Consider the following 26,468-nt stretch of genomic DNA (forward strand, 5'->3'; position numbering starts at 1 on the left):
GTTGTCCCCCCTGAGCCCCCACAGCGACGCCTGCAGAGGGAATCCCGAGGCTTGTTTGCACACTGCACCCGGCCACCCCCGCGCTGCTGAGGGTGTACTTTCTGTGTGGACTGGTGTCCCCCCCGGTGCCCTACAAAACCCCCCTGGTCTGCCCTCCGAAGACGCAGGTACTTACCTGCTGGCAGACTGGAACCGGGGCACCCCCTTCTCCATTGAAGCCTATGTGTTCTGGGCACCACTTTGAACTCTGCACCTGACCGACCCTGAGCTGCTGGTGTGGTGACTTTGGGGTTGCTCTGAACCCTCAACGGTGGGCTACCTTGGACCCCAATTTGAACCCCGTAGGTGGTTTACTTACCTGCAAGAACTAATAATAACTTACCTCCCCTAGGAACTGTGAAAATTGCACTAAGTGCCCACTTTTAAAATAACTATATGTGTTTTATGTAAAAAGTATATATGCTATTATGATTATTCAAAGTTCCTAAAGTACATACCTGCAATACCTTTCAAATGAGACATTACATGTAGAATTTGAACCTGTGGTTCTTAAAATAAACTAAGAAAAGATATTTTTCTATACAAAAACCTATTGACCTGGAATTGTCTCTGAGTGTGTGTTCCTCATTTATTGCCTGTGTGTATGTACAACAAATGCTTAACACTACTCCTTTGATAAGCCTACTGCTCGACCACACTACCACAAAATAGAGCATTAGTATTATCTCTTTTTGCCACTATCTTACCTCTAAGGGGAACCCTTGGACTCTGTGCATACTATTCCTTACTTTGAAATAGTGCATACAGAGCCAACTTCCTACATTGGTGGATCAGCGGTGGGGTACAAGACTTTGCATTTGCTGGACTACTCAGCCAATACCTGATCACACGACAAATTCCAAAAATTGTCATTAGAAATGGATTTTTGCAATTTGAACTATTTTTCTAAATTCTTAAAAGTCCTGCTAGGGCCTTGTGTTAGTCCCCGTTTAGCATTTCTTTTAGAGTTTAAAAGTTTTGTGAAAGTTTGAATTAGATTCTAGAACTAGTTTTAGATTCCTAAAAAGTATTCCAACTTTTAGAAACATAATGTCTAGTGCAGAGATGAATGTGGAGGAACTCGACCTCACACCTTACCTCCATTTTAAGATGAGGGAGCTAAGGTCACTCTGCAAAATAAAGAAAATAACAATGGGCCCCAGACCTTCCAAACTACAGCTCCAGGAGCTTTTGGCAGAGTTTGAAAGAGCCAACCCCTCTGAAGATGGCAACACAGAGGATGAAGATAGTGACTTGGAGGAAAATTCCCACCTACCAGTCCTAACTAGGGAGAACAGGGCCACTCCAGCCCTGTCTCCAAATATAATAGTCAGAGATGCTGCTTCCCTCACAGGAGGGACCAACATCTCTGAAATCACTGAGGATAACCCCAGTGAAGAGGACATCCAGTTAGCCAGGATGGCCAAAAGATTGGCTTTGGAAAGACAGATCCTAGCCATAGAAAGGGAAAGACAAGAGATGGGCCTAGGACCCATCAATGGTGGCAGCAACATAACTAGGGTCAGAGATTCTCCTGACATGTTAAAAATCCCTAAAGGGATTGTGACTAAATATGAAGATGGTGATGACATCACCAAATGTTTCACAGCTTTTGAGAGGGCTTGTGTAACCAGAAAAGTGAACAAATCTCACTGGGGTGCTCTCCTTTGGGAAATGTTCACTGGAAAGTGTAGGGATAGACTCCTCACACTCTCTGGAAAAGATGCAGAATCTTATGACCTCATGAAGGGTACCCTGATTGAGGGCTTTGGATTCTCCACTGAGGAGTATAGGATTAGATTCAGGGGAGCTCAAAAATCCTCAAGCCAGACCTGGGTTGATTTTGTAGACTACTCAGTGAAAACACTGGATGGTTGGATTCAAGGCAGTGGTGTAAATGATTATGATGGGCTGTACAATTTATTTGTGAAAGAACATCTGTTAAGTAATTGTTTCAATGATAAACTGCATCAGCATCTGGTAGACCTAGGACCAATTTCTCCCCAAGAATTGGGAAAGAAGGCGGACCATTGGGTCAAGACTAGGGTGACCAAGACTTCCACAGGGGGTGACCAAAAGAAAGGGGTCACAAAGCCTCCCCAGGGGAAAGGTGTTGAGACATCCAAAAACAAAAATAGTAAAGAGTCTTCTACAGGCCCCCAAAAACCTGCACAGGAGGGTGGGCCCAGAGCCTCTTCACAAACCAATTTTGGGTACACGGGTAAAAACTTTGATCCCAAAAAGGCCTGGTGTCGTAGCTGTAATCAGCCTGGACACCAAACTGGAGACAAGGCCTGTCCCAAGAAAACTACCACTTCTAACTCCACTCCAGCTAACACTGGAATGGCTAGTCTCCAAGTGGGATCAATAGTGTGCCCAGAGCAAATCAGGTGTCACACTGAAGCTACATTAGTCTCCAAGGGTGGGGTGGATTTAGCCACACTGGCTGCCTGGCCTTCTAACATGCAAAAATACAGGCAGCAGCTCTTAATTAATGGGACAAGTGTAGAAGGCCTGAGGGATACAGGTGCCAGTGTCACCATGGTGACAGAGAAACTGGTTTCCCCTGGTCAATACCTGGCTGGACAAACTTATCCAGTCACCAATGCTGACAATCAAACTAAAGTACATCCCATGGCTATGGTAACTTTAGAGTGGGGAGGGGTCAATGGCCTGAAACAGGTGGTGGTCTCCTCAAATATCCCAGTAGACTGTTTGCTTGGAAATGACCTGGAGTCCTCAGCATGGGCTGAGGTAGAACTGAAAACCCATGCAGCCATGCTGGGTATCCCTGAACTGGTGTGTGTCAAGACAAGGGCACAGTGCAAAGCTCAGGGTGAAAAAGTAGAGCTGGAGTCTGGAAAAAGGGCCCAGCCTACCAAGAGAAAAGGAAAGCCAGCTGGGAAACCAGCTGCAACACAACACCAAAAAGAGAACCTCTCTTCTCAGGAAGAAGTTCTGCCCTCTGAAGGAACTGAGCCTATGGAGTTGGAACCTTATCAGGTTGAGCTCTTAGGCCCAGGGGGACCCTCAAGGGAGCAGTTGTGTAAGGGGCAAGAAACCTGTCCCTCTCTTGAAGGCCTTATGCAGCAAGCTGCTGAAGAGTCCAATGGCAAGAAAACTGGAACACATAGGGTCTATTGGGAAGATGGGCTCTTGTACACTGAGGCAAGAGATCGCAAACCTGGTGCCACTAGGAGAGTGGTAGTGCCTCAGGAGTTCAGAGAGTTCATTCAGACCTTTGCCCATGATATTCCCCTTGCTGGGCATTTGGGACAAACCAAGACGTGGGAGAGACTAGTCAACCACTTCTACTGGCCCAACATGTCCCAGAAAGTTAAGGAGTTTTGTGTCTCCTGTACCACCTGTCAAGCCAGTGGTAAGACAGGTGGACATCCAAAGGCCCCCCTCATTCCACTTCCAGTGGTGGGGGTCCCCTTTGAAAGAGTGGGTGTGGACATAGTGGGTCCACTTGAGCCTCCCACAGCCTCAGGAAATATGTACATCCTAGTAGTAGTGGATCATGCTACTAGGTATCCTGAAGCTATTCCCCTTAGGTCGACTACTGCCCCTGCAGTAGCCAAGGCCCTCATTGGTATCTTTACCAGAGTGGGCTTCCCTAAGGAGGTGGTGTCTGACAAAGGTACCAACTTCATGTCAGCATACCTGAAACACATGTGGAATGAGTGTGGAGTGACTTATAAATTCACTACACCCTATCATCCACAAACTAATGGCCTTGTTGAGAGATTCAACAAGACATTAAAGGGCATGATAATGGGGCTCCCAGAAAAACTCAAAAGGAGATGGGATGTCCTCTTGCCATGTCTGCTTTTCGCTTACAGAGAGGTGCCTCAGAAGGGAGTAGGGTTCTCACCCTTTGAACTTCTGTTTGGCCACCCTGTAAGGGGACCACTAGCTCTTGTGAAAGAAGGCTGGGAGAGACCTCTTCATGAGCCTAAACAAGACATAGTGGACTATGTACTTGGCCTTCGTTCCAGGATGGCAGAGTACATGGAAAAGGCAAGTAAAAACCTTGAGGCCAGCCAACAGCTCCAGAAGTTTTGGTATGACCAAAAGGCTGCAATGGTTGAATTTCAACCAGGGCAGAAAGTCTGGGTTTTGGAGCCTATGGCTCCCAGGGCACTCCAGGACAGATGGAGTGGCCCTTACCCAGTGCTAGAGAAGAAGAGTCAGGTCACCTACCTGGTGGACCTGGGCACTAGCAGGAGCCCCAAGAGGGTGATCCATGTGAACCGCCTTAAGCTCTTCCCTGACAGGGCTGATGTGAATCTGTTGATGGTAACAGATGAGGATCAGGAAGCTGAGAGTGAACCTCTCCCTGATCTTCTCTCATCAAACCCTAAAGATGGCTCAGTTGATGGAGTGATCTATTCAGACACCCTCTCTGACCAACAGCAATCTGATTGTAGGAAGGTCCTGCAACAGTTTGCTGAGCTCTTTTCCCTAACCCCTGGTCAGACACACCTGTGTACCCATGATGTGGACACAGGAGACAGCATGCCTGTCAAAAACAAAATATTCAGACAGTCTGACCAAGTTAAGGAAAGCATCAAGGTGGAAGTCCACAAGATGCTGGAATTGGGAGTAATTGAGCACTCTGACAGCCCCTGGGCTAGCCCAGTGGTCTTAGTCCCCAAACCTCACACCAAAGATGGAAAGAGAGAGATGAGGTTTTGTGTGGACTACAGAGGACTTAATTCTGTCACCAAGACAGATGCCCATCCCATTCCTAGAGCTGATGAACTGATAGACAAATTAGGTGCTGCCAAATTCTTAAGTACCTTTGACTTAACAGCAGGGTACTGGCAAATCAAAATGGCACCTGGAGCAAAAGAAAAGACAGCATTCTCCACACCTGATGGGCATTATCAGTTTACTGTTATGCCCTTTGGTTTAAAGAATGCCCCTGCCACCTTCCAAAGGTTGGTGAATCAAGTCCTTGCTGGTTTGGAGTCCTTTAGAGCAGCTTATCTTGATGATATTGCTGTCTTTAGCTCCAGCTGGCAGGATCACCTGGTCCACCTGAAGAAGGTTTTGAAGGCTCTGCAAACAGCAGGCCTCTCTATCAAGGCATCCAAATGCCAGATAGGGCAGGGAACTGTGGTTTACTTGGGACACCTTGTAGGTGGAGGCCAAGTTCAGCCATTCCAGCCTAAGATCCAGACTATTCTGGACTGGGCAGCTCCAAAAACCCAGACTCAAATCAGGGCATTCATTGGCTTGACTGGGTATTACAGGAGGTTTGTGAAGGGATATGGATCCATAGTGACAGCCCTCACAGAACTCACCTCCAAGAAAATGCCCAAGAAGGTAAACTTGACTGTAGAATGCCAACAGGCCTTTGACACCCTGAAACAAGCAATGTGCACAGCACCAGTTCTAAAAGCTCCAGATTACTCCAAGCAGTTCATTGTGCAGACAGATGCCTCTGAACATGGGATAGGGCCAGTTTTGTCCTAAACAAATGAAGATGGCCTTGACCAGCCTGTTACTTTCATTAGCAGGAGTTTATTCCCCAGTGAGCAGCGTTGGAGTGCCATTGAGAGGGAGGCCTTTGCTGTGGTTTGGTCCCTGAAGAAGCTGAGACCATACCTCTTTGGTACTCACTTTGTAGTTCAAACTGACCACAGACCTCTCAGATGGCTGATGCAAATGAAAGGTGAAAATCCAAAACTGTTGAGGTGGTCCATCTCCCTACAGGGAATGGACTTTATAGTGGAACACAGACCTGGGACTGCCCATGCCAATGCAGATGGCCTTTCCAAGTTCTTCCACTTAGAAAATGAAGACTCTCTTGGGAAAGGTTAGTCTCATCCTCTTTCGTTGGGGGGGGGGGGAAGGGTTGTGTAAGGAAATGCCTCCTTGGCATGGTTACCCCCTGACTTTTTGCCTTTGCTGATGCTATGTTTTGAATTGAAAGTGTGCTGAGGCCTGCTAACCAGGCCCCAGCACCAGTGTTCTTTCCCTAACCTGTACTTTTGTTTTCACAATTGGCACACCCTGGCATCCAGGTAAGTCCCTTGTAACTGTTACCCCTGGTACCAAGGGCCCTGATGCCAGGGAAGGTCTCTAAGGGCTGCAGCATATCTTATGCCACCCTGGGGACCCCTCACTCGGCACAGACACACTGCTTGCCAGCTTGTATGTGCTGGTGAGGACAAAACGAGTAAGTCGACATGGCACTCCCCTCAGGGTGCCATGCCAACCTCACACTACCTATGCAGTATAGATAAGTCACCGCTCTAGCAGGCCTTACAGCCCTAAGGCAGGGTGCACTATACCATAGGTGAGGGCACCAGTGCATGAGCACTGTGCCCCTACAGTGTCTAAGCAAAACCTTAGACATTGTAAGTGCAGGGTAGCCATAAGAGTATATGGTCTGGGAGTCTGTCAAACACGGACTCCACAGCACCATAATGGCTACACTGAAAACTGGGAAGTTTGGTATCAAACTTCTCATCACAATAAATGCACACTGATGCCAGTGTACATTTTATTGTAAAATACACCCCAGAGGGCACCTTAGAGGTGCCCCCTGAAACCTTAACCAACTACCTGTGTAGGCTGACTGGTTTTAGCAGCCTGCCACACTCGAGGCATGTTGCTGGCCACATGGGGAGAGTGCCTTTGTCACTCTGTGGCTAGTAACAAAGCCTGCACTGGGTGGAGATGCTATCACCTCCCCCAGGCAGGAGCTGTAACACCTGGCGGTGAGCCTCAAAGGCTCACCCCCTTTGTTCCAGCACCACAGGGCACTCCAGCTAGTGGAGTTGCCCACCCCCTCCGGCCACGGCCCCACTTTTGGCGGCAAGGCCGGAGGAAATAATGAGAATAACAAGGAGGAGTCACTGGCCAGTCTGGACAGCCCCTAAGGTGTCCTGAGCTGAGGTGACTAACTTTTAGAAATCCTCCATCTTGCAGATGGAGGATTCCCCCAATAGGGATAGGAATGTGACCCCCTCCCCTTGGGAGGAGGCACAAAGAGGGTGTACCCACCCTCAGGGCTAGTAGCCATTGGCTACTAACCCCCCAGACCTAAACACGCCCTTAAATTTAGTATTTAAGGGCTCCCCTGAACCTAGGAACTTAGATTCCTGCAACTTACGAAGAAGAGGACTGCTGAGCTGAAAAACCCCTGCAGAGAAGACGGAGACACCAACTGCTTTGGCCCCAGCCCTACCGGCCTGTCTCCCTCCTTCAGAAGAAAACTTCTCCAGCGACGCTTTCCCCAGGACCAGCGACCTCTGAATCCTCAGAGGACTGCCCTGCTTCCAAAAGACCAAGAAACTCCCGAGAACAGCGGCCTTGTTCAACAAAGACTGCAACTTTGTTTCCAGAGGAGCAGATTTAAAGACCCCTGCAATCCCCGCAAGAAGCGTGAGACTTGCAACACTGCACCCGGCGACCCCGACTCGACTGGTGGAGAAACAACGCTACAGGGAGGACCCCCCCGGCGACTCAGAGACTGTGAGTAACCAAAGTTGTCCCTTCTGAGCCCCCACAGCGACGCCTGCAGAGGGAATCCCGAGGCTCCCCCTGACCGCGACTGTCTGAATCCAAAATCCCGACGCCTGGAAAAGACCCTGCACCCGCAGCCCCCAGGACCTGAAGGATCGGAACTCCAGTGCAGGAGTGACCCCCAGGAGGCCCTCTCCCTTGCCCAGGTGGTGGCTACCCCGAGGAACCCCCCCTTGCCTGCCTGCATCGCTAGAGAGACCCCTTGGTCTCCCATTGAAACCTATTACAAACCCGACGCTTGTTTGACCACTGCACCCGGCCGCCCCCGCACTGCTGAGGGTGTACTTTCTGTGTGGACTTGTGTCCCCCCCGGTGCCGTACAAAAACCCCCTGGTCTGCCCTCCGAAGACGCGACCGGGGCACCCCCTTCTCCATTGAAGCCTATGTGTTTTGGGCACCACTTTGAACTCTGCACCTGACCGGCCCTGAGCTGCTGGTGTGGTGACTTTGTGGTTGCTCTGAACCCCCAACTGTGGGCTACCTTGGACCCCAATTTGAACCCCGTAGGTGGTTTACTTACCTGCAAGAACTTACAATAACTTACCTCCCCTAGGAACTGTGAAAATTGCACTAAGTGCCCACTTTTAAAATAACTATATGTGTTTTATGTAAAAAGTATATAGGCTATTGTGATTATTCAAAGTTCCTAAAGTACTTACCTGCAATATCTTTCAAATGAGATATTACATGTAGAATTTGAACCTGTGGTTCTTAAAATAAACTAAGAAAATATATTTTTCTATACAAAAACCTATTGACCTGGAATTGTCTCCGAGTGTGTGTTCCTCATTTATTGCCTGTGTGTATGTACAACAAATGCTTAACACTACTCCTTTGATAAGCCTACTGCTCGACCACACTACCACAAAATAGAGCATTAGTATTATCTCTTTTTGCCACTATCTTACCTCTAAGGGGAACCCTTGGACTCTGTGCATACTATTCCTTACTTTGAAATAGTGCATACAGAGCCAACTTCCTACACTGTCACTAACTAATTTACCCAGTCGCAGCGGGCTGGAGGAAACATAATAAAAATAATTAAAAAAAAACCAAAACAAACCATACCTTTCCAACGCTGCCACTGCCAGACGTGTTGCTTCTCTTCTCCCATGGTGTCCCAGCAGTCCCTGGGACACCAGCACAGGGTCCCCCAAGCAATCCTGGTGCATCTCTCATGCTATACCTAGCTTGAGAGCAGCGTCAGGATTGGTCTGAGTGGCTTGTTCTGCCGCTCAGACACTGCATGGGAGTCTGTGCAGTTTCTGTGTTGCCTAGGTACGCATGTCAGTTTGGCTGGCCTGAGACAGCCTTAGTGCACTGGTTCCATTCCTCCTCCTTCCAATGGACCAGCCCTGCCCCTCCTTGCGCCTGCTGGCTTAGCCAGCAGCTGAAAAATAAATAAAATTGTATATCGTTTTATTTTTCAACTGCTGCCTCTTAGCCAAGGGGGCGAACCCTGATTTACCCTGCAAAGTCCGCTGAGTGCGGCAGATGTGGACAGTGCACTGCTGGGTCCGGGTCTGCTCCAGGCTAAGAGAGTACTGGGAGAAAGCCTGTTGCAGGAAGGGAGAGAGAGTGCACGGGTAAGCTGCGTCTGCTGGGCGTACACCCAGAGCAAAAACATTTCCAAAATGCAGCCCCTAATGATGGAGCGGGGTCTGGTGCTAACACCCAGGCATATGTTAATTCATTGGAGGGCACCAGGGGCCCCAGACATTAAAACTTAGCAGGCAGACTTACTGAAATGGGTGATAGGCAATGAGCAACACATCAAACTCACCCGTAGAGGTCAGAAAGTGAGGGGAGACCTTGATCACCTGGGGTGGGGCTTGACCGTCAAAACTATGGGACCGCCGAAACCAGACTACCTTGAAACTAGACACTTACATTGGATTTTGAAAATTAGCTTTTCAGAACTGCTGAAAGGGAAAAGGGAGTGGAGGGGGACGTTCAAGACGCGGGAGAAAATAAGATGATGTCTCCTTCAGTGTTTCGTGCACGGAAGGCAGGCGGCGGGGAGAGTAGCTCATGCTACAGCAGTTAGCAAATGTATGTTTGTTTGAAAAACGAAAAAAAAAGCTAAAAAACTTGAACTAGCATTAGAGGACTGAAACATCTACAAATCGTACGTCTTCGTTTTGGATTTAGGTCTAAAAATTCTAACTTTTTGTACACCTTTAGGAACATGTTATGAACAGGATGTTGTTTTAATCGGACTTACAATTTAGTGTTTCAAGGATTACTTTCCTAAAATGATGACTTGAAAATGCAGTCTCCATAAACGTGAAAGGATCCTACATTTAATCAAATTGAATGAATTCACTCACACCCTACCCCCTACATTCTAACCTGACACCAGTGATGCTCAGGACAAGACTCCGTATCAGCACGCAGTTATGCAAACTAGGGCTCATTTCCATCAACAGTACCAGGAAGCAGCACAACCAGGGCTCGTTCCATCACAACTACAGACAGCTAACCCCAGTGGCACTTCCTAAAGCTTCTGCCATACCAATAAGTCTGCCTCTAACCAGCCATCCCGTCATCTCCAGACCCAGAGTCGATGTGTGAGCAGCTCCAATCCCCGGGATTCTCAAATGCATGCAGCCCTTCCATCCAAAGGGGCTCAACTGGCCTTCCCCGTAACCCCTGAGTCTCATCCCTGCGGAGTGCTTGGTCCTCTGCTTGGGCCCATTCCTTAAATGGCAGCCTTCCACTGGGACACCTCTGGACTAGCCACCAATTTCCACATCATGGCAATCTGCCTCTTAACCAGTATAAGCGGTAAACTTAGAAAATGACTCCCCACTTTTTGGATGGGGGAAGGATCACAACAAGCACACTTCCAAGGTGCTTGGCACGGTGCAGCTGAGTGTCTCTGCACCTCAGAGGCCCAAAACTTCTTTGTATGAGCTCAGGACCACGTCATGTGACATAACTCTACTTCTGCCAACGCCCAAAGCGGCCACCATCTACCCCCTCCCCAGTATACTGCAGTGAGTTTCTCCAGGTAAAGTAGGCCTGATGGATGTAATGAAATTGGATGACTTTAAAATAAGTGTTCCAGGACACTCTCTCTAGGTAAACCAGGATCCTTGCCCATTCTTGGTCAGGGGGTGGGGGGGGGGGGGGGGGGGGGAGTTGAGTGGCGGGGAACGGGTAAGCCATGCATCTCCATAAGAATGTCTAGGGGCATCAGCGAGGAGACCTCATAACCGTCACTTACCATCACCAGCCAAACATCTGTCCAAGCAGTCAGCTGTGCCGCCGAGAAAAGTGTGCATGTGGGGGGTTCTCCATGTGTAAGCCCCTCAAGTGGGAGGGTTGGGGTGTCCACCTCCAGCAGCACAGCACTGTGGCCAGTAGCAAGTCATCCTTCCCTCTCTCAGGCACCAGCCACAAACGTCAGGAGTACTCCCTGATCAAGCACAGACCCTAGGGGCCCCAGTTCAGCCAGATTCACACTGTCTAGCCACTGTGTGATCCACTGCAGCCAGAAAATATAACTCAAATTACGGCACCCCTCTGTTCCCTTAAAGAATGAGCCACCGGAGTGTATCCAAGGACACATTGAGTCACACCCCATCCCATATAAGCACTGGTAGCAACAAGTCCAAATGTGAAACCACGTCACAGGCCCCTAGGAGGCAGGTTAGTGAAATAAGCAACCAGGGCAACATGATCATCTTCGCTAATGCAATCCTTAACATAATGGGAAACTGCAGTGATCGCCAAAACTCCACACAGCCCCACAAGGAGTATAACACCCCCCCAGATTGCCTTCTGGCAGGCCCCATAATTTATGATAAATTTGGATCCTCAAATATCAAAGTGGAGGCAGCCCAGCGGGCCCCCTGGCACCAGAGTCCTCAGCCGGCTTGAACCAGACAGCATGGGAATGACGCGTCTTTGCTAAATTCACCTTAATCACGGATACCTCCCCAAACTCATGCAGTATAACTGTAATATGAAGGGAGCATCTGTGTCCATGTCGGACACATACAATAACAAATCGTCAGCATGTAACAATATCAAGTGTTCAGTATCGGAAACCTGAATACTCCTTCCCTGTGTTCTAGACAACTCTGCCAGTGGCTCCATGACAAGAATAAACAAGAGCGGGGACAGCGGGCACCCCGTCTGGTATCCCTATATACGCTGTAGGAGTCGGACACAGTCCAGACCGTCCAAACTCAGGCAGTGCGATTAGTATACAACAGGTGCACTCAAGCCACCCATTCGGCCCCTGTAGGAAGCTGGCTCTCTAGAGGGCGCTGTGGATTAGCAGCCAAGATCTATCTAGTAGACATGCAAAGCTTATGCAATACCACTGTAGTCACATAGCACTATCACACCTGAAAGAACCGCACAGTGTTACAAAAATAAAGCTAATTGATTAGGATAACACAAATACTAGACTAGTGGAGGTAAGTAAACACACTATTATGTACACATTAGCAATCAGTTAAGAGCATAAAAAGCAATAGGCATTGGCAAAAGCAATAGAAATTAGTGAAGGCAAAACCTTAAGTTGAATGCGAGATACAGTTCCCCCACCCAGGTATGTGGTATCAGAGGGGAGCTGGAGGAACTAGGAACCCCAAGAGGTGAGTACCAGAGTGACCCCCCAGCGACCAGGAGAGCAGAGGTAAGTACCTGGTCTTCCCCAAACCCAACAGGAGGACTTAAGAAAAGGATTGTGCAAGACTCAATTAAGACTGGAAGAACCCAAAGGTGGATTCTGGCAGAAGAGGACCTGCAACGGAAGGGGACCAAGTCCAGTTTTTGATGGGACTGTCCAGTCGTGGCAGGAGCCACTACCAACCCTTCTGTGGATGCAGGACTAGGTCAATAAGGGATAAATAAGACCAGCTGTGCGGGAAAAGTCCCTGAAGTGATGCAGATGGTGTCCCAGGTCGGCTGTCGGGTTGCAGTTGGTCAATGATGCTGGAGATCCACCAACAAGCCTTGGCAAATGCAAAAGAAGACAAGTTGCAAGGCTGAAGAGGACCAGCAAAGCCCAGGGGACGCGACCCAAGGACGGGAGTCAGGGGTGACCCTCAGCAGTCGGGAGAGTCACAAGTAGAGGAGGCAGCCCCCACAGGCAACCGACTGGCAGCAGGCACAGCAGTCATAGTGAGGCCCCACTCAGCACACATGAAAAGGAATACCACATAGTTGGAGCAGCATAGAGGAGACGACTGTGTTTGGCAGGAAGAAGTGCTGTGGGCCGGGGCTACACAAAGCCTTTAGATCCCTTGGAGGAGGAGCAAACAAACCTTGGTAGCAGCAAGAGCCGTGTTGCACATGGGTACTATCCTGCAAGGAAAGGTAAGGGCTTACCATTTCCCAAGTTGGACAGCTGGTAGAGAGGATCAATAGGACACTCCAGACCACAACCTCTGATGCAGGATCCATGCAATTCCAGAGGAGAGCAGATCCACACAGCTGGTCATCGTTTCAGCTGGTACCTGCAGATGCAGGGGAGTGACTCCTCTTTACTTCTTGGTACAGGCTTGAGTCTCGTCGACCTCAGAGGATGTACAGCCCGAGAGGTTGCTGTTGCTGGAAGGAGCCTGAGAAACAATGTTGCAAAGTGGAATCGTCACTGGAGTTGCAGATTGTTGGGTCCTGAAGAGTCCAGTTGTGGATACAGTGAGCAGAAGATCAAGTAAACATTGCAGAGTCCTCCTACTGGAATCTTGCAAGTCGAATCTGAGGACCCACCCAAGAGGAAGACCCTATATAGCCCAGGAAGGGTGACTGGTCACTTAGCAGGGTGACCACCTATCACGAGGGGGCTGTAACATCACCTACCTGACCTGGCCCCTCAGATGCTCCCAGGGGCCTCTGCACATCTTGGATTCAAGATGGCAGAGCCAAGTGACCACCTGGAGGAGTTCTGGGTGCCTCCCCTGGGGTGGTGATGGACAGGAGAGTGGGTCACTTCCCTTTCCTTTGTCCAGCTTCGAACCAGAAAGGGGCCAGGGGTCCCTGGACTGGTGCAAAACAGTTTATACATGGAGGGCACCAAGTATGCCCTTCAAAGCGTACCGGTGGCTTGGGGAGGCTACCCCTTCCAAGCCATGTAACACCTATTTCCAATGAGATAGGGTGTTGCCTCCCTCTCACACAGGAAATCCTTTGTTCTGTCTTCCCCTGCTTGTACTGGTCCAGCAGCAGGAGGGCAGAAACCCACCTGGAGGGTGGCAGCAGCGCAGGTTGCTTGCAAAACCCCGGAAGACTGCTAGGAGCAACACTGGGGGTGCTCTAAAGGGGGGTTGTGTTGGAGTCCCCCCCCCCCCATCCTCAGCTCACAGTTGACCGGGCCAGAGTCATCTGAGCCACCTTCTCCAAGGTGCCCATAGCAACATGCCATGTGGTGGCCATATTGGGCAGCAGGCCTCACCTTCTGGTCCATCATCTCCCTGATGCTCCTTTAAAGCACCAACATGGTCTGGGGAGAGTGGGCAAACATTCACAGGTGCCCACCAAGTGCCATTGGGCTCAGGCCTTCATCCAGAGTGTGGGCCCCATATTTTCCATTTCATGCTCCTGGGTGCAGACTGCAACCTGAAAGTCACCTGAGTCACCTTTAGAAGGTAAACGGGGCCCCAAGGTAAGGGTGTGTCCATACCATGCCACCAAAGTCACCACCGGGACCTGCCCTCCAGGCTCAGGCCTTCCCCTAGGCCACAAGCCGTGTAGCAACTATGACAGCCCCTGGGCTCTGAACTGCACCCCAAAAAACACCTGGGTCAAGCCTGTCTCCCTCCAACAGGAAACAGCCCCTCACCCCCATGGCAGCCAGTTCCCAAGAAAGAACATCTACAACACCACCGGGCCAGGTACTTCCTTTGAGCCATATGCCCGGTATGAAATTGTACCCAAACTCCTCTCTGGGCCCTCTACTCACAGGTCTCTCCTCCCTTAGCGCACTGCACAAAGCCTCGCAGCACAACGCAGGTGAAGCCATCGCTTCTGCAGGTCATTCATGCAGTGCTATACTGCTCCTTGTGGCAGACCCTAGACTCCAAGCTCATCAGCCCAGTACATTGAACACTGCCCTGAGGTTCCGCTGGGAGCCGCTTCTCCCTGCTGCAGCCCAGTCACCATATCTCTGCAGCCTCCCAGAGTTGCGGCGGCATAGGAATGTGGCACAGCAGCTAGGGAAGGATGAGCATGCCGAAGAAACTTAAAAGCAACGCAAATGCCTCAAACATCCACCATCTTCTCCAGGCATCTAGCCTTGCAGGTGGTTTAAAAGGATCTTCCCAAATATTTTTTTGCTCCTTCTAATAATGAAATGAACCTATAGTTAGATGGATCCCTCTGAGTGCCCTTCTTATGGGCCAGGACTGCTGAGGTCCAATACTTTGGAACTAAATTGACTATTAGTGCGGCATTATAACCTCTGGCCGATATCCTGGACCAGTTTAGGTTTCAAATGGTACAAGTCTATGCGTTCTCACATCAGGGCCTGGGGTTTCATTTAGTTTCATACTCCTCCTTGCTTTTTCTACCTCGGTCATACTACTGCAGGCCTTCCTCTTCTCAGTCACACTAATCACTCTATCTTTCAACCTTAAAGACATCTGAAATTATTCAACCAAATCAATTAATTTCATTTTATTCAGTTAAACAAAAACAATAAAAGCAATGAAACATGTCAAAGTGTGTCCAAATGTTAATGGCAGCAGATAAATATTGACTAACAGTAAAGCATATTAGGGGTGAAGGTGGGATAGTGCCAGCCTACAGTGTGCAAAATTAGCAATTTTAAGAATGGGTTCAAGGAACTTCTAAATTGGGATCATATAAAATTTACAAAAAAACAAAACAAATTGCACTGCAAAGAAATGTTATCACAAGGGAAAAAGCAGATATCTTGCAACCTTCTGCCTGAAGGAAATGATGACAGAATATTGTTTTATAATGAGTTAACATGTAACGATCCCAAGATTCATGGACATTAAAAGGGATTCCTTCCTAAAAGGTGTCTTAACCATAATTTATAGCTTAAACTGTTTGGAGAACTCCTAAATTTCTCTTTATTGGATTCTAGATTGGTAAAAACAGTCTCAATTTTAATGATATTCTCTAGAAATTCAAATCTGTCTGTTCTATCTAACTTTAAGCAGAACAGCTTTACCTAAGATAGCAGCCTTGACTTGTCATGGTCCTTCATAAATAAGAGATCTTTAATAATCAATGATCGGTCGATATAAGGTGGACAAGGATGTCCTAATACAGATCCATAGAGCATGAGGAAAGAGCTTTATTCTAGCTGAAAGATAAAAAATTGCAAGATCTTCGTGACCATTAACATGTGAGCAACTCTGAGGACAGACAAAAGTCATTGACAATTTATATTTCTACAGTTTGTAGGTGGACTGGGTTAGTACATTCGCAGACACCCACACCATAACAAGCAATAGAAATATACCTGAATTGATAGGGTCATCATGTAAGGCAGATACTTCATACCCGATTTATTAGCCCAGTTAAATACGCATGAAAATGAATGTGCAAGGGACCTTCGTTTTAGTCCAATATGGTATTTTCAGAAGAATGCATGTGTGAAAACCACTCCTATGGAAACATTTCTACATTTAACATATTTTGAGCCAGTAACCATTACAAAATGTCTGGCTAAAATTGGTACTAAGGTCCAGATCATCCATGCAAGTAACAAGTCCATCAAGTAACTATTTTATGGCACTAGCTGTCCTGATCAATAAGGCTGTATCATCTCCATAAAGTAGGACAGGTATCAAAAGATTACCAAAAGCAGGACATCCTGGTAGCCTTTCAGAAAAAGTTCTACATCATTGATATTTAAAATCAAGGCAAACACACATCCTTGACAAACTCTCCTGGACAATATAAGTGTCTCAGTGAAGTCGCCCTCTTTATTAAAACAGATCTTAGCATTTAGTTCACTATGTAACTATTCAGTGCCTATAGTGGCACGGATGGACCATAGTTTTGGCCTACTAACTCGGTCAAGGCCGAAGTGAGGTCCATAAAGACCAAGTGCAATAATTCCTTTTTATTTTTTACAACAGTGTACTTCTCGATTAAGAGATGTAAATTAAAATATTGCTCTATAGTAGTACTTAAGAACTGACCTAAAACCATATTATAGGGAGGGAATTAGGTCAATAGCAATGTGGATCTTCTGTGTTGCCTTTTTCATTCACAGGATCTATAATTGATTGGGACCTGGAGTCCACGATCTTTGACTTGCTCACAGCAAGTACATTGGTCATAGTTGAGGCCCAGAGATCTATTTTACTTTTAAAGAGTCCCATAGAAACCCCATTTGGGCCAGGTACTTTCAGAGCAGGACTACTTATAGTTGTGTGTCTGATTTCAGGTTAGCCAAAGCTCACCCCAGTACTATTTTAAGTTGGGCTGTTAGACCACAAGTGGTCAGAAGTAGGCAAATAAACTTTATCACATATAGAAAATACGTGCTTAATCCATTAGTCAGTCATGACTGGTAGATCTAGGCCAGAGTTCTTATTTGGGATTTAAAATTTTGAATTTAAGAGTTTCCAAAATAAGCTCGAATTCTTTATAGAACTAATTGCAAGAATATCGTCCCAGGCCTAGTCCTTTAGTTCATGATTGCTGGTTATGACAACTTCCACACAGGCTCTTTGAGCCCCAGTGGGAGCATTTCTCAGCTTCCTGTTTACCTTCAAAACAAGCACTATTGAACCACCATTAACACCAGAAGGGCCATGTTCTGCTGTCGATAAAATGTCAACATTCTCAGTTGTAGTGCGACGATTCTAAAAGTTAAGATTATTAGATATAAAGTTCTCTAAATTAGAGGTCTGATCAACCCGGTTCCATTTTAGCCCGGTCCCATTTTAGCCCATAGCAACTTCCTAAAATTTCCAAATCTCGGTACACCTTATCAGATTGGCATAATAAATGCCCAGAAAATTTTAAGGATAATAGCAGATTGAGAGCACAAAAATGTATTGTTTTACAAGGGAACTGACAAAAGTATATGTCACTTGTCAAATACACAGTCAATAATAGAGGGACTACCCCTGCCAACAAAAGTAGGATCACAAGTAGTAGAATAAGTAGTCATCCCATGGACATCCATAAGATTCCTCTTTGTAACAAATTCAGAGAGGAAAAGTCTCACAATTATCTTTTAGGACTGAAAAAACCCTTCATTAAAAAAACAAAATACAAAAAAACCTGAAAAAAACCTGCATAGGTGGAAGTAAGTCACCAGACAATCTTGACATTAAAATTACCAGCAATAATAGCTGAATTGCTGTAATTAGGAATATCTGCTTCGTGCTTGGTGTAAATATCTTTCAAGTTGAACACAGAAACTAAGTTATTCATATTGTTATTTTCAAAATTACCATTGTAAATACTAAAAACAGTGATATTGAGACATTATTATCCCTGGTATATTACCAAAGTAATTTGGCAGACTGCTGACTTTTCAATTAAGTGAGGGTATGACCCAAATGGACAATCCTCCATTTGACCTATGAGATGTAGAAGGAACTGCAGAGATGAGAGTCATACATCTATCTAAGTAATATGGAGTGGTGGATCAAGTCTCTTGAAGCAGAATAAATTGAAACTATTTGATATAATATAGCAAGAGTGAGTCTGAAAGTTTGGAGTTTAGGCCAGCAACATTTCATGACAACAACAAAAAAATACTTTGAAAGAAAATAAACCTTTAATTTTATTATCAATATTTGAGTGTTTGTCACTAGTCAGGGGTTCCACTTCAAATTCATTTTCAATATGTGAATGGTGTAAGCATTTATAGTAGTAATAGAAGGGAGATCCGTCATTTGCCCCAATGCAATTTTTATGTCTAATTTCTTAACCCCTAATAGTGTATGCTACAATTTCCGACCATTTTTGGAGTCTTTCCTAGTAGTAGCAGCATTTAATTGTAATGCCTTCTGTAGTAAAATAGTTTCTGCTGGTTTAATCTGCCTGAATTTTTCACTTTTTGAACACCCGGTTTTGGACTTATTGTGGGCGAGTCTCACTATTTCTGTCTCACCCACAGAAATCACATGGTAAATCGACTGCACATGCTTACCACAAGTGTTCTGTATATTAAAATAAGGCTCCTGCGATGTGGCAACGAGCACTTGGCTGGTTACACGTGAACACGTACACACGTGGGCTGCACGTGTGAGACTGCCATTGTGTGCAGCCCAGTAACTGCGCAAAGGTAACCTGGTGCAGAGAGGACTCTACAAGGTTAGATGTTGAACTGAGGTAGGCCTTACAAAAATAGTGGGCACTCATATTTAAGATCAGTAGGGTGCACTGGTTGATCTGCAGTGTCACTGTATTATACATACTTGTGAAATAACTCTTAGAGTGCAGTTTCACTTTGCTTCTGCCTACAATGTCCAGAAAGCTGTGGAACAGGGGTGAAACATACACCAAATTTGAATATTTGAGCCCCAAGCACCATAGCAGCATCATGTACATCTTATGGGTCATCCATAATCTTCCATCATGTACACCTTATGAGTAGCCCATAATCTTCATATTTCTCTCGATCAGCTCAGGTTCAGCTTCCAGGCTTTTTGTCACCCTGCTGGGCCAAGTTAGTTACTCTGTTCTCCACCATAGAGAAAGCAGGCCTCCCACACCAAAGGAGCAATTAATAGAGCTTTGCTCAGTTCCTGAGAAAGGGGTGGGGACGAAAGACTGCATCTGTTAATTGTAAACCCTCCCTAATCACCACAACAGAAGGAAGGGCCCAGGACACCAATGCAGAAGGAAAGAGGGAAAGCGCAGTCACCCTACTGCACCAGGAGGAAGGGGCCAAGGACCCACATCCTTGTGCCCTTGATGAGGAAATGCCAAAGGACGGCAGTGTCATGCTCCCCCAATGGATGTGGGTTCACCCGCACTCCCTGTACCCATGTCTGAGGGGACCAAGGTGGCCAGGGAGAGCCAAACACCCTTCATGCTCCATGCAGGAAGGGAGAATCCAAAAGGAGATGTTAATCTGCCCCAGTCAGAACAAGCACCCCTTGGGGGAAAAAAAAAAGTGAAAGTGAAAAAGACGCCACAGCGAAGTCCCGCACAACAAAGAAAAAGCTGTAGAGGAAGCCACCCATTAAAAATGCATGCTCCCAGGAGCATGTGCCCCCATAATGCCTAGCTGGGTTTTTATTTTATTTTTTTACTTAATTTCTCCTTTTTGTGGTGGCCCCAGGATGGCAGGGCACCACCAACATTTTGCCGGAGTTGTGGGGCTGCAGGAGTCATAGCAGTGCTCCCACATAAGCAATTCCAAACGTGACCTTACATTGTCACCCCCCCGCCCGACACCTCCAGCTTTCAGCCTATGTTTCAAGCACTACGTCTGCAGCAACCGCAAACGGTTGATCTTATTGCCTGCATGGTTTGTATGTTAACGTGGTTAAGGAAAGACACAGACACATGTAATGTTTCACAATGCTTTTTTCGAAGATGTGTTGCTGACAGCAGCAATTTCTCAGTTATGATTTTTCATAAAAAGATTGCAGTGCTTTATTAATAATAAAGACTGCAGATGAGATATGGCTACCAGTGATAGAGAGGCATCCTAGAACATGTAGTACTTGGCCTTTAAATGTGGTAACCCTGACAAATCCAAAAGGCCTGTTTTACTTAAAGTGACACCCACCTATATGATAATGTACTATATGGTATGGGAGTGGGGTACTGTGATTTTTAGGGGCCAAATGTAATTTCAGAATGTCACCATGGTATTTCCACCTACATTATGTATATATTTATAAATTACTGCATTCTATTTAGTTGTGTGCATGTCATAAACATATTTTTTATTTTCTGAAGAAAAAACACACACTGGACAATCATTTATTGAGTGCTAGTATTGTGTGCCAGTGAATGGTGATTACAAGCCCACACCCCTCCTCTAAGTAGGCCTTAGACTGCTCTACTTCACTACCCTGATTCAGCGCTACAATGGGGTACTCGATATCCAGGTAGGGGGTTATTGTAAATCTATTTCTTGGACGAGCCTCACATCCTGCACAACTAATAATTCATTTTCCTTACAACCTCCATTATGCACTCTCTGCCATAACTGCTAACAACGATAATTTGGGTTGTTTCACAGCATAAACATGTTTCCAATAGCTGTACTATTACACATATAACTTGTACCTTATGGAGAGCAGCAGTACAATATCTATCTCCTCTCGCTCTCGCATTCAAGCAGGTTTAACATGGAAAGCAGCAATGCACACCCCTTTACACAGGCAAAATCCAGAGTTTCTGGTGGGCATCTTGGTCATTATGTACTAACGCATTTTCCCATAGACATAAAATTGATGAAGTCCTTTGATACATATAACCCTTAGTGTCTTGTTTTTCAACAAGCATTTGTATTCTTTCCTGAGCTATTGGAAGTGGAATATATTTTCTGAGATTTTATGGCAAAATACCAATGCAGCAGAGAGATTGTCAATCCCCAGCATTCCACGTTTTAGCAACTATCATTTTTTGAGCATGGACGACTGTAATCTATTACATATCCTTAATTACTGTTTTGGGGCTTGTGCTTCTGAGCAAACCTTGCATACAGCCATAACAATGTTATTGATTCAAATAATAATTAGATGTGTAGTAATGAAAATGTCACTTACCCAGTGTACATCTGTTCGTGGCATCAGTCGCTGTAGATTCGCATGTTTTGCATAGCTCGCCATCTGGTGTTGGGCCGGAGTGTTACAAGTTGTTTTTCTTCGAAGCGCAATGGAGACAAAAGGAGGAGTCACTCGGTCCCGTGACTCGAAAGACTTCTTCGAAGAAAAACAACTTGTAACACTCCGGCCCAACACCAGATGGCGAGCTATGATGCGCTTCTTGCTGTACTTTATTACTGTGCCGCAGGTACATGTGTACAGAAATGGTAGGGCAACATGATGGACTGGGGGATGCAGATTAGTAGGTATAAATCTGCAAGTCTTTTGGTTTGAGGGTGTTGGTCTTCGATCTTAGGATCCTTATTTAGACCCTCAGACCGGATTCCCACGACTTGGATTCACAAAGTTGTTTCACCATTACTCCAATGCAGTTATAGAGAATGCAGTTAAACATTGCATGCGAGGGAGAATCTACAGCCCCACCTCAATCTCAGTACAAGCAATGTAGTCTTGCTGCCATGCACCAAGCCCCAACCAATACACTGCAGGAGACCAAGGCTTTCAAGGGTGTAGAGCAGCACTACCCTGAGTTGCGGCACCGAAAGCGGGCCCCAGTAAAGTCATGGAAGACAACCACTAAGGCAGCTGAAGGAGCAGCGAGTCAGCAGTTGATGGTTCAGAGCACATGAGATAAGGCATTGTATGTATAACATGTGGCATGTAGGAGCAGAAACAGACAAAATAGAACCAAGGTGGGAATATGAGCATGCCCGACTGCTTCCATAGTCAATGACATCCAGTTGCTTAGCTGTGTGTTTTTTTATTTTTATTAGCCAGTAAAGCTGACCCCAGAAATCCACAGAAGCTCCAAAGGAGTAAATGAGTTATGACGTTGAAACTTGTATAGTTAAAACTTAGTTGTTAAGCTCAACTCCCCTCTGACAACCAGTGAAAATCAGTCAAGGGACAGTCACCATCACAAGGTCAAACCAGACCAAGCCAGGCAGACACCACCACTGCCGCCTTCTCCTATCCTTTCCCCGTCTCATGAAAACCACGACGGTGACGGAGTCGAAAAATACTTTAAAACAATTTACTGTTTAGTTGAAAAAGGAAACGGATAAAATACCAAATATTTCATAACGCCATACCTATACCACTCTTTCCCAGAGGTCTGACTATAGCATGCAAATTGGATTTCTTCAACATAGTTTATTCATTTGTAAATACAAATAACACAAAACGAGATTGAGCATAACCAGCACTTAATGTTTTCACTTTTACATTGATTATTAAAGTGCTCTTTTGCAGTTTTATGATACACTATTTCAAACCGCATAGATTTAACCATTTTCACAGTACAAAAGCATTTTATGATATTAACATTTAATACATGTAAGGTAAAATATTAATGAAGTGTGCAAAACAAATTATATAGTGCAGGCATAATTTCCGCAAACATTTTCATTTTATACCTCTATAAACATTATATTGTAGCCCTGTAGAAAGCAGAGATTCGTGCTTAAATTGTATTTACTATTCTATTTAGCTACCATTTTGCACATTAAATATTTTGCAGGAGGTTAGGCATGACCTCTTCGAAAGTACAAAGAAGCACATGTAACAATGACATGTGAAATGATAGCAAACATAATGAACATGCTTTGCTCACTGTAACTCGAAGAAATATAACCCCCCTTTCTTTTATCTTTAATTGTGGTGTGATGTTGAGAAGAATCTTACGTTTATACATATTTGGGCTAATGAGGACAGTAGTTCCTTTCTCAATGTTCTCCAGCCTCTTTTCTTCCATATACATGTGACATATCTTTCGTTGAGAACAGCCACTAGAGAGTCCTGACCCATCTGACCTCTTTAACATAACACTCGCAGAGTGTCTTGATTCAAGAACCTCAGGTTTGGCCACAAATAATTCAAAATGTGGCACTTTTACTCCGGAGACGCTTGGAACAGGTCACAAAGGAGTTCAATACGGTTCCCCTTTTACACCTTCTTAAATATGTAGGGAAGGTCATACTGGAACCTCTAAAAGAACACAGAATATTGTTTAATTTATGTTTGCACGCCCAGGGCAAGTTGCAAATCATATTGCAGGGCATAATGGCTCACGCATCAGTTAGTAAAAACAGCCTTAAAATGAATGGCTCAAAGAACGATATTCTTGTCTTTGTCATTCAGCCACAAAACTGACTTCCCACATTCCATTCACATTGGCTCCCTAAACCTGGAAGCTGGGTTGCTGGACATGGATAAGCATGGGCTCTAAGACTGGGACAGTGGTGATGTCCGTCTTCTTTAACCAACTCAATGAAGTTTGTTTTTGGTTCACCTGTTTAGCTGGCTGCCTGATTAAAAGTAAAGATGATTACACTAGTTTGTGAACAGCCTAAATTCGAAGTATGCCTTAACTGGCAAGCTATAATTTAATTTAAGTTCCTGGAATTTAAAGGGAGCTCTACCTGCCTACGTCAAAGATTAACTTACCCAAAGATAAGCTGCTAGATTCCAAACAGTGTTGTGGGGTCAGTAAAGCTGGGTACAGCAGTCTTCTAAAACTCAAGAGTTGGACATAGTGACCGACCTACTGTACAAGACCCAAAGATGATTTTTTGCCTCTTGTCATCTGACACACAAATTCCATTTTGATGAGAAAGAAGTTAATACCGTTGCATGCTGCTTGACAACCTTTTAAAATAAGGTATCATTGAAGTTGGATTGTTTACAAAAATATTGTGATGCCCACGGGCACTTGGTAGGCAGTGTCTGCTATAGGAGTTGCTCAAACCTGCTAAGTAAATCTAAGTGGGTTAGAGTTTCATTCCTGAAGAATGTTAACATAAAATCAAACCCTAAAAGACTAAATTTGAACACAATGAAGAAAACATGAACCTAAAATACCAAGCTTCACTTACAAGTGAAGAATCAACATTTGCCCTGCAACATACAAAATGTGGTATATACACCATAGGACCTCCACATGAGTTCCAGACCTTCTGCGAGTTGACTCTATACCGGTGCACAGTAGGGTCTTCACTGCTTCTCTCAAACTGTTTGCCAAACAGAAGGATGTGAGAGTCCAGAACATTCAAGAAACCTTGGCTGAAGAATATAATTAATGAGGTTGTATTGAGCAGTCTTGTAAAAACACAAGATATAAGATGCTATTAGAGGCCCTCTTCTCTGATCTCAGGGAAGGTGCTGTTTTTATTTCCCGCAAACGAAATCCTGCTTTTTTCTGTATTTTTTCCAAAGGGAACAACCTGCAAATAATTATGAAATCAAAATATAATTAGCGAAATATACCTTAACAAAAATAGATCAGAAATGAAATTGCAGCTAAGTCACTACAATAATTTATCCTGGTTCTAGAACGGACAGCAACCAGGATGGTAATTCCCTCCTCAAGTCACATGACACAAAAGAAACACACCAATTTATAAAAATAGACAACATTTTAATGAATTTTTAGAGACCTTAAGCCTCAAACTCTACCAGAGGGTTCTGGAAATACAGATTTTAGAAGCAATAAATACCTTTTATATCAGACAAGCATTGGCCATCAAAATGTTTGGAAACTTCTGAAGTTTGTAATAGTTAGCTTGGCATCTCCGGCCCGTGATGGGTGACCAAAGTCCAGAAGGAAATCGGTCTAGGGGGCCAGAAACAATTCTTTGGACAGTTACCTGGCCACCATAGCCCTTTTAAGGCAAGATCCAAACTTTACAGGACAACCACCGTAGGCATCAATGGAGTGGTCCTGATGCTGAGGGATTAGGCAAGAGGATGCTCCGGCTGTGGTGCGGTCAATGGGGGTGCCTTTGTGGCTGTTTCACAGCCCACAGGTGAAGTGGGGAAAACTAGGCCACAGAGGTTGGGGTCCCTCAAAGTCTGGCACAATGGTCTGGTAAGCAGGTCTCACTGCAGTCTGAGAGTAAAAAAAACCAGCAGCATTGGTCCAAAAATGTGGGGGGTGAACATGCAAAAAGAGGAATTTCCTTACAGTGGTTGAAAGCTATGAGAAGTATGAATAAAAGACAATTCCAGACTTGTGGGGCATGAAATTAATTGTGAGGAGCAGCATAAGAACTGCTGGTTTTCCTAAAAGCATGTAACAGGGAAATCTAACATACTTCATTAAAAAAGGCTACCTATGGACATAGGCCTGGTGAAGTGTGCAGTCATAGCTTTGCAGGCAATCAAAAGCCGAGGCAATTTATAGTTACACTCCTACAATACAGATTAAGTAAATGTTTCTAAAGCTTCTAAGAAAAATGTGAGATCTAACTTGGGAGCACCAATGCTAGAATGAAACTCTTGGTCAAAATTAATTCTTACTTTAAAAAAGCAAAGGAGATGGCACAGAAAAAAAATCTTTTTTTTTCTACATGTTGTATCCTGCAAGCCTAAGCATGGCAGTGAATAGCTAGACTATCCCTTTGGTGATTACCTGCACACTGGAGAGTTTCTTTCTGACATGGAACAGTCACCATGGATGACATAAGCAGCACACCATCATCCTTTGCTCTAAGTAGAGCAAACGGTTGAGTCACTGGCAGTTTGAAAGAACTGCGATTGTTGCTTCATTGTACTACATAATATTATCAGCTGTCCAAAATGTACTATGAACTTTCTTATGTAAATAATATTAGATACAGTGATGCGTTACACAGCTTATATTTCTCATGCATATGCTGCTAGTTGTTAATACAACTGCAAAGCAAATATTTGCTACAGCACCAATTTGTTATAGTGCTTCATTGATAGGGTCCACACTCCTGCAGTCCTTGTCCATTGGTGCAAGACATTGCTGGGCCCCTAAACCCATGCTGTATTCAATGTGATAGAATCTGCATTTGTATAGATCAAAAGGATTGGCAAACCCTGAAACTACCTGGAATGGCCAAGATTGTTCTTTCCAAGATGGTAATCCTACCAAGGGTGCTTTATTATTTTTAGTATCTACTGATAACTGAGACATGGTTTAGGTCTCTCACTACAGCGCTCAGGTAGGATATAAGGGATGGAGGGCTACAGCGGTTATTGTAAACTATCTTGAAATGGTCAAAAAGAATCTAAAGACTCGGAGCTCTGGATTGCGAAATGTATTAATTGGTGGCCCAGCTTTAATAGCTGGCTAGGGAAAATTTGCAAGAAACAGGGGATGCTGGAGACCAGAGAAAGAAA

The 26,468-nt window shown here is 45.3% G+C and overlaps 1 protein-coding gene across 3 annotated transcripts in view; it reads right to left on the minus strand.

The window, feature by feature from the left end:
- Positions 1-22,466: 22,466 nt before the first annotated feature.
- SNX31 (sorting nexin 31) overlaps positions 22,467-26,468 on the minus strand; it is a 254,818-nt gene continuing 250,816 nt past the window's right edge. For 2 of the 3 annotated variants that reach the window (XM_069220562.1, XM_069220558.1), the window contains exon 14: positions 24,300-24,544. In XM_069220562.1, the coding sequence (XP_069076663.1) occupies positions 24,449-24,544 (96 nt within the window). In that variant the 3' untranslated portion in view covers positions 24,300-24,448. Of the gene's footprint in view, positions 24,545-26,468 lie in introns of all 3 variants that reach the window. The other variant, XM_069220559.1, reaches the window with a different exon arrangement.

Source organism: Pleurodeles waltl, chromosome 2_2, assembly GCF_031143425.1.
Source record: "Pleurodeles waltl isolate 20211129_DDA chromosome 2_2, aPleWal1.hap1.20221129, whole genome shotgun sequence".
Lineage (NCBI taxonomy): Eukaryota > Metazoa > Chordata > Amphibia > Caudata > Salamandridae > Pleurodeles > Pleurodeles waltl.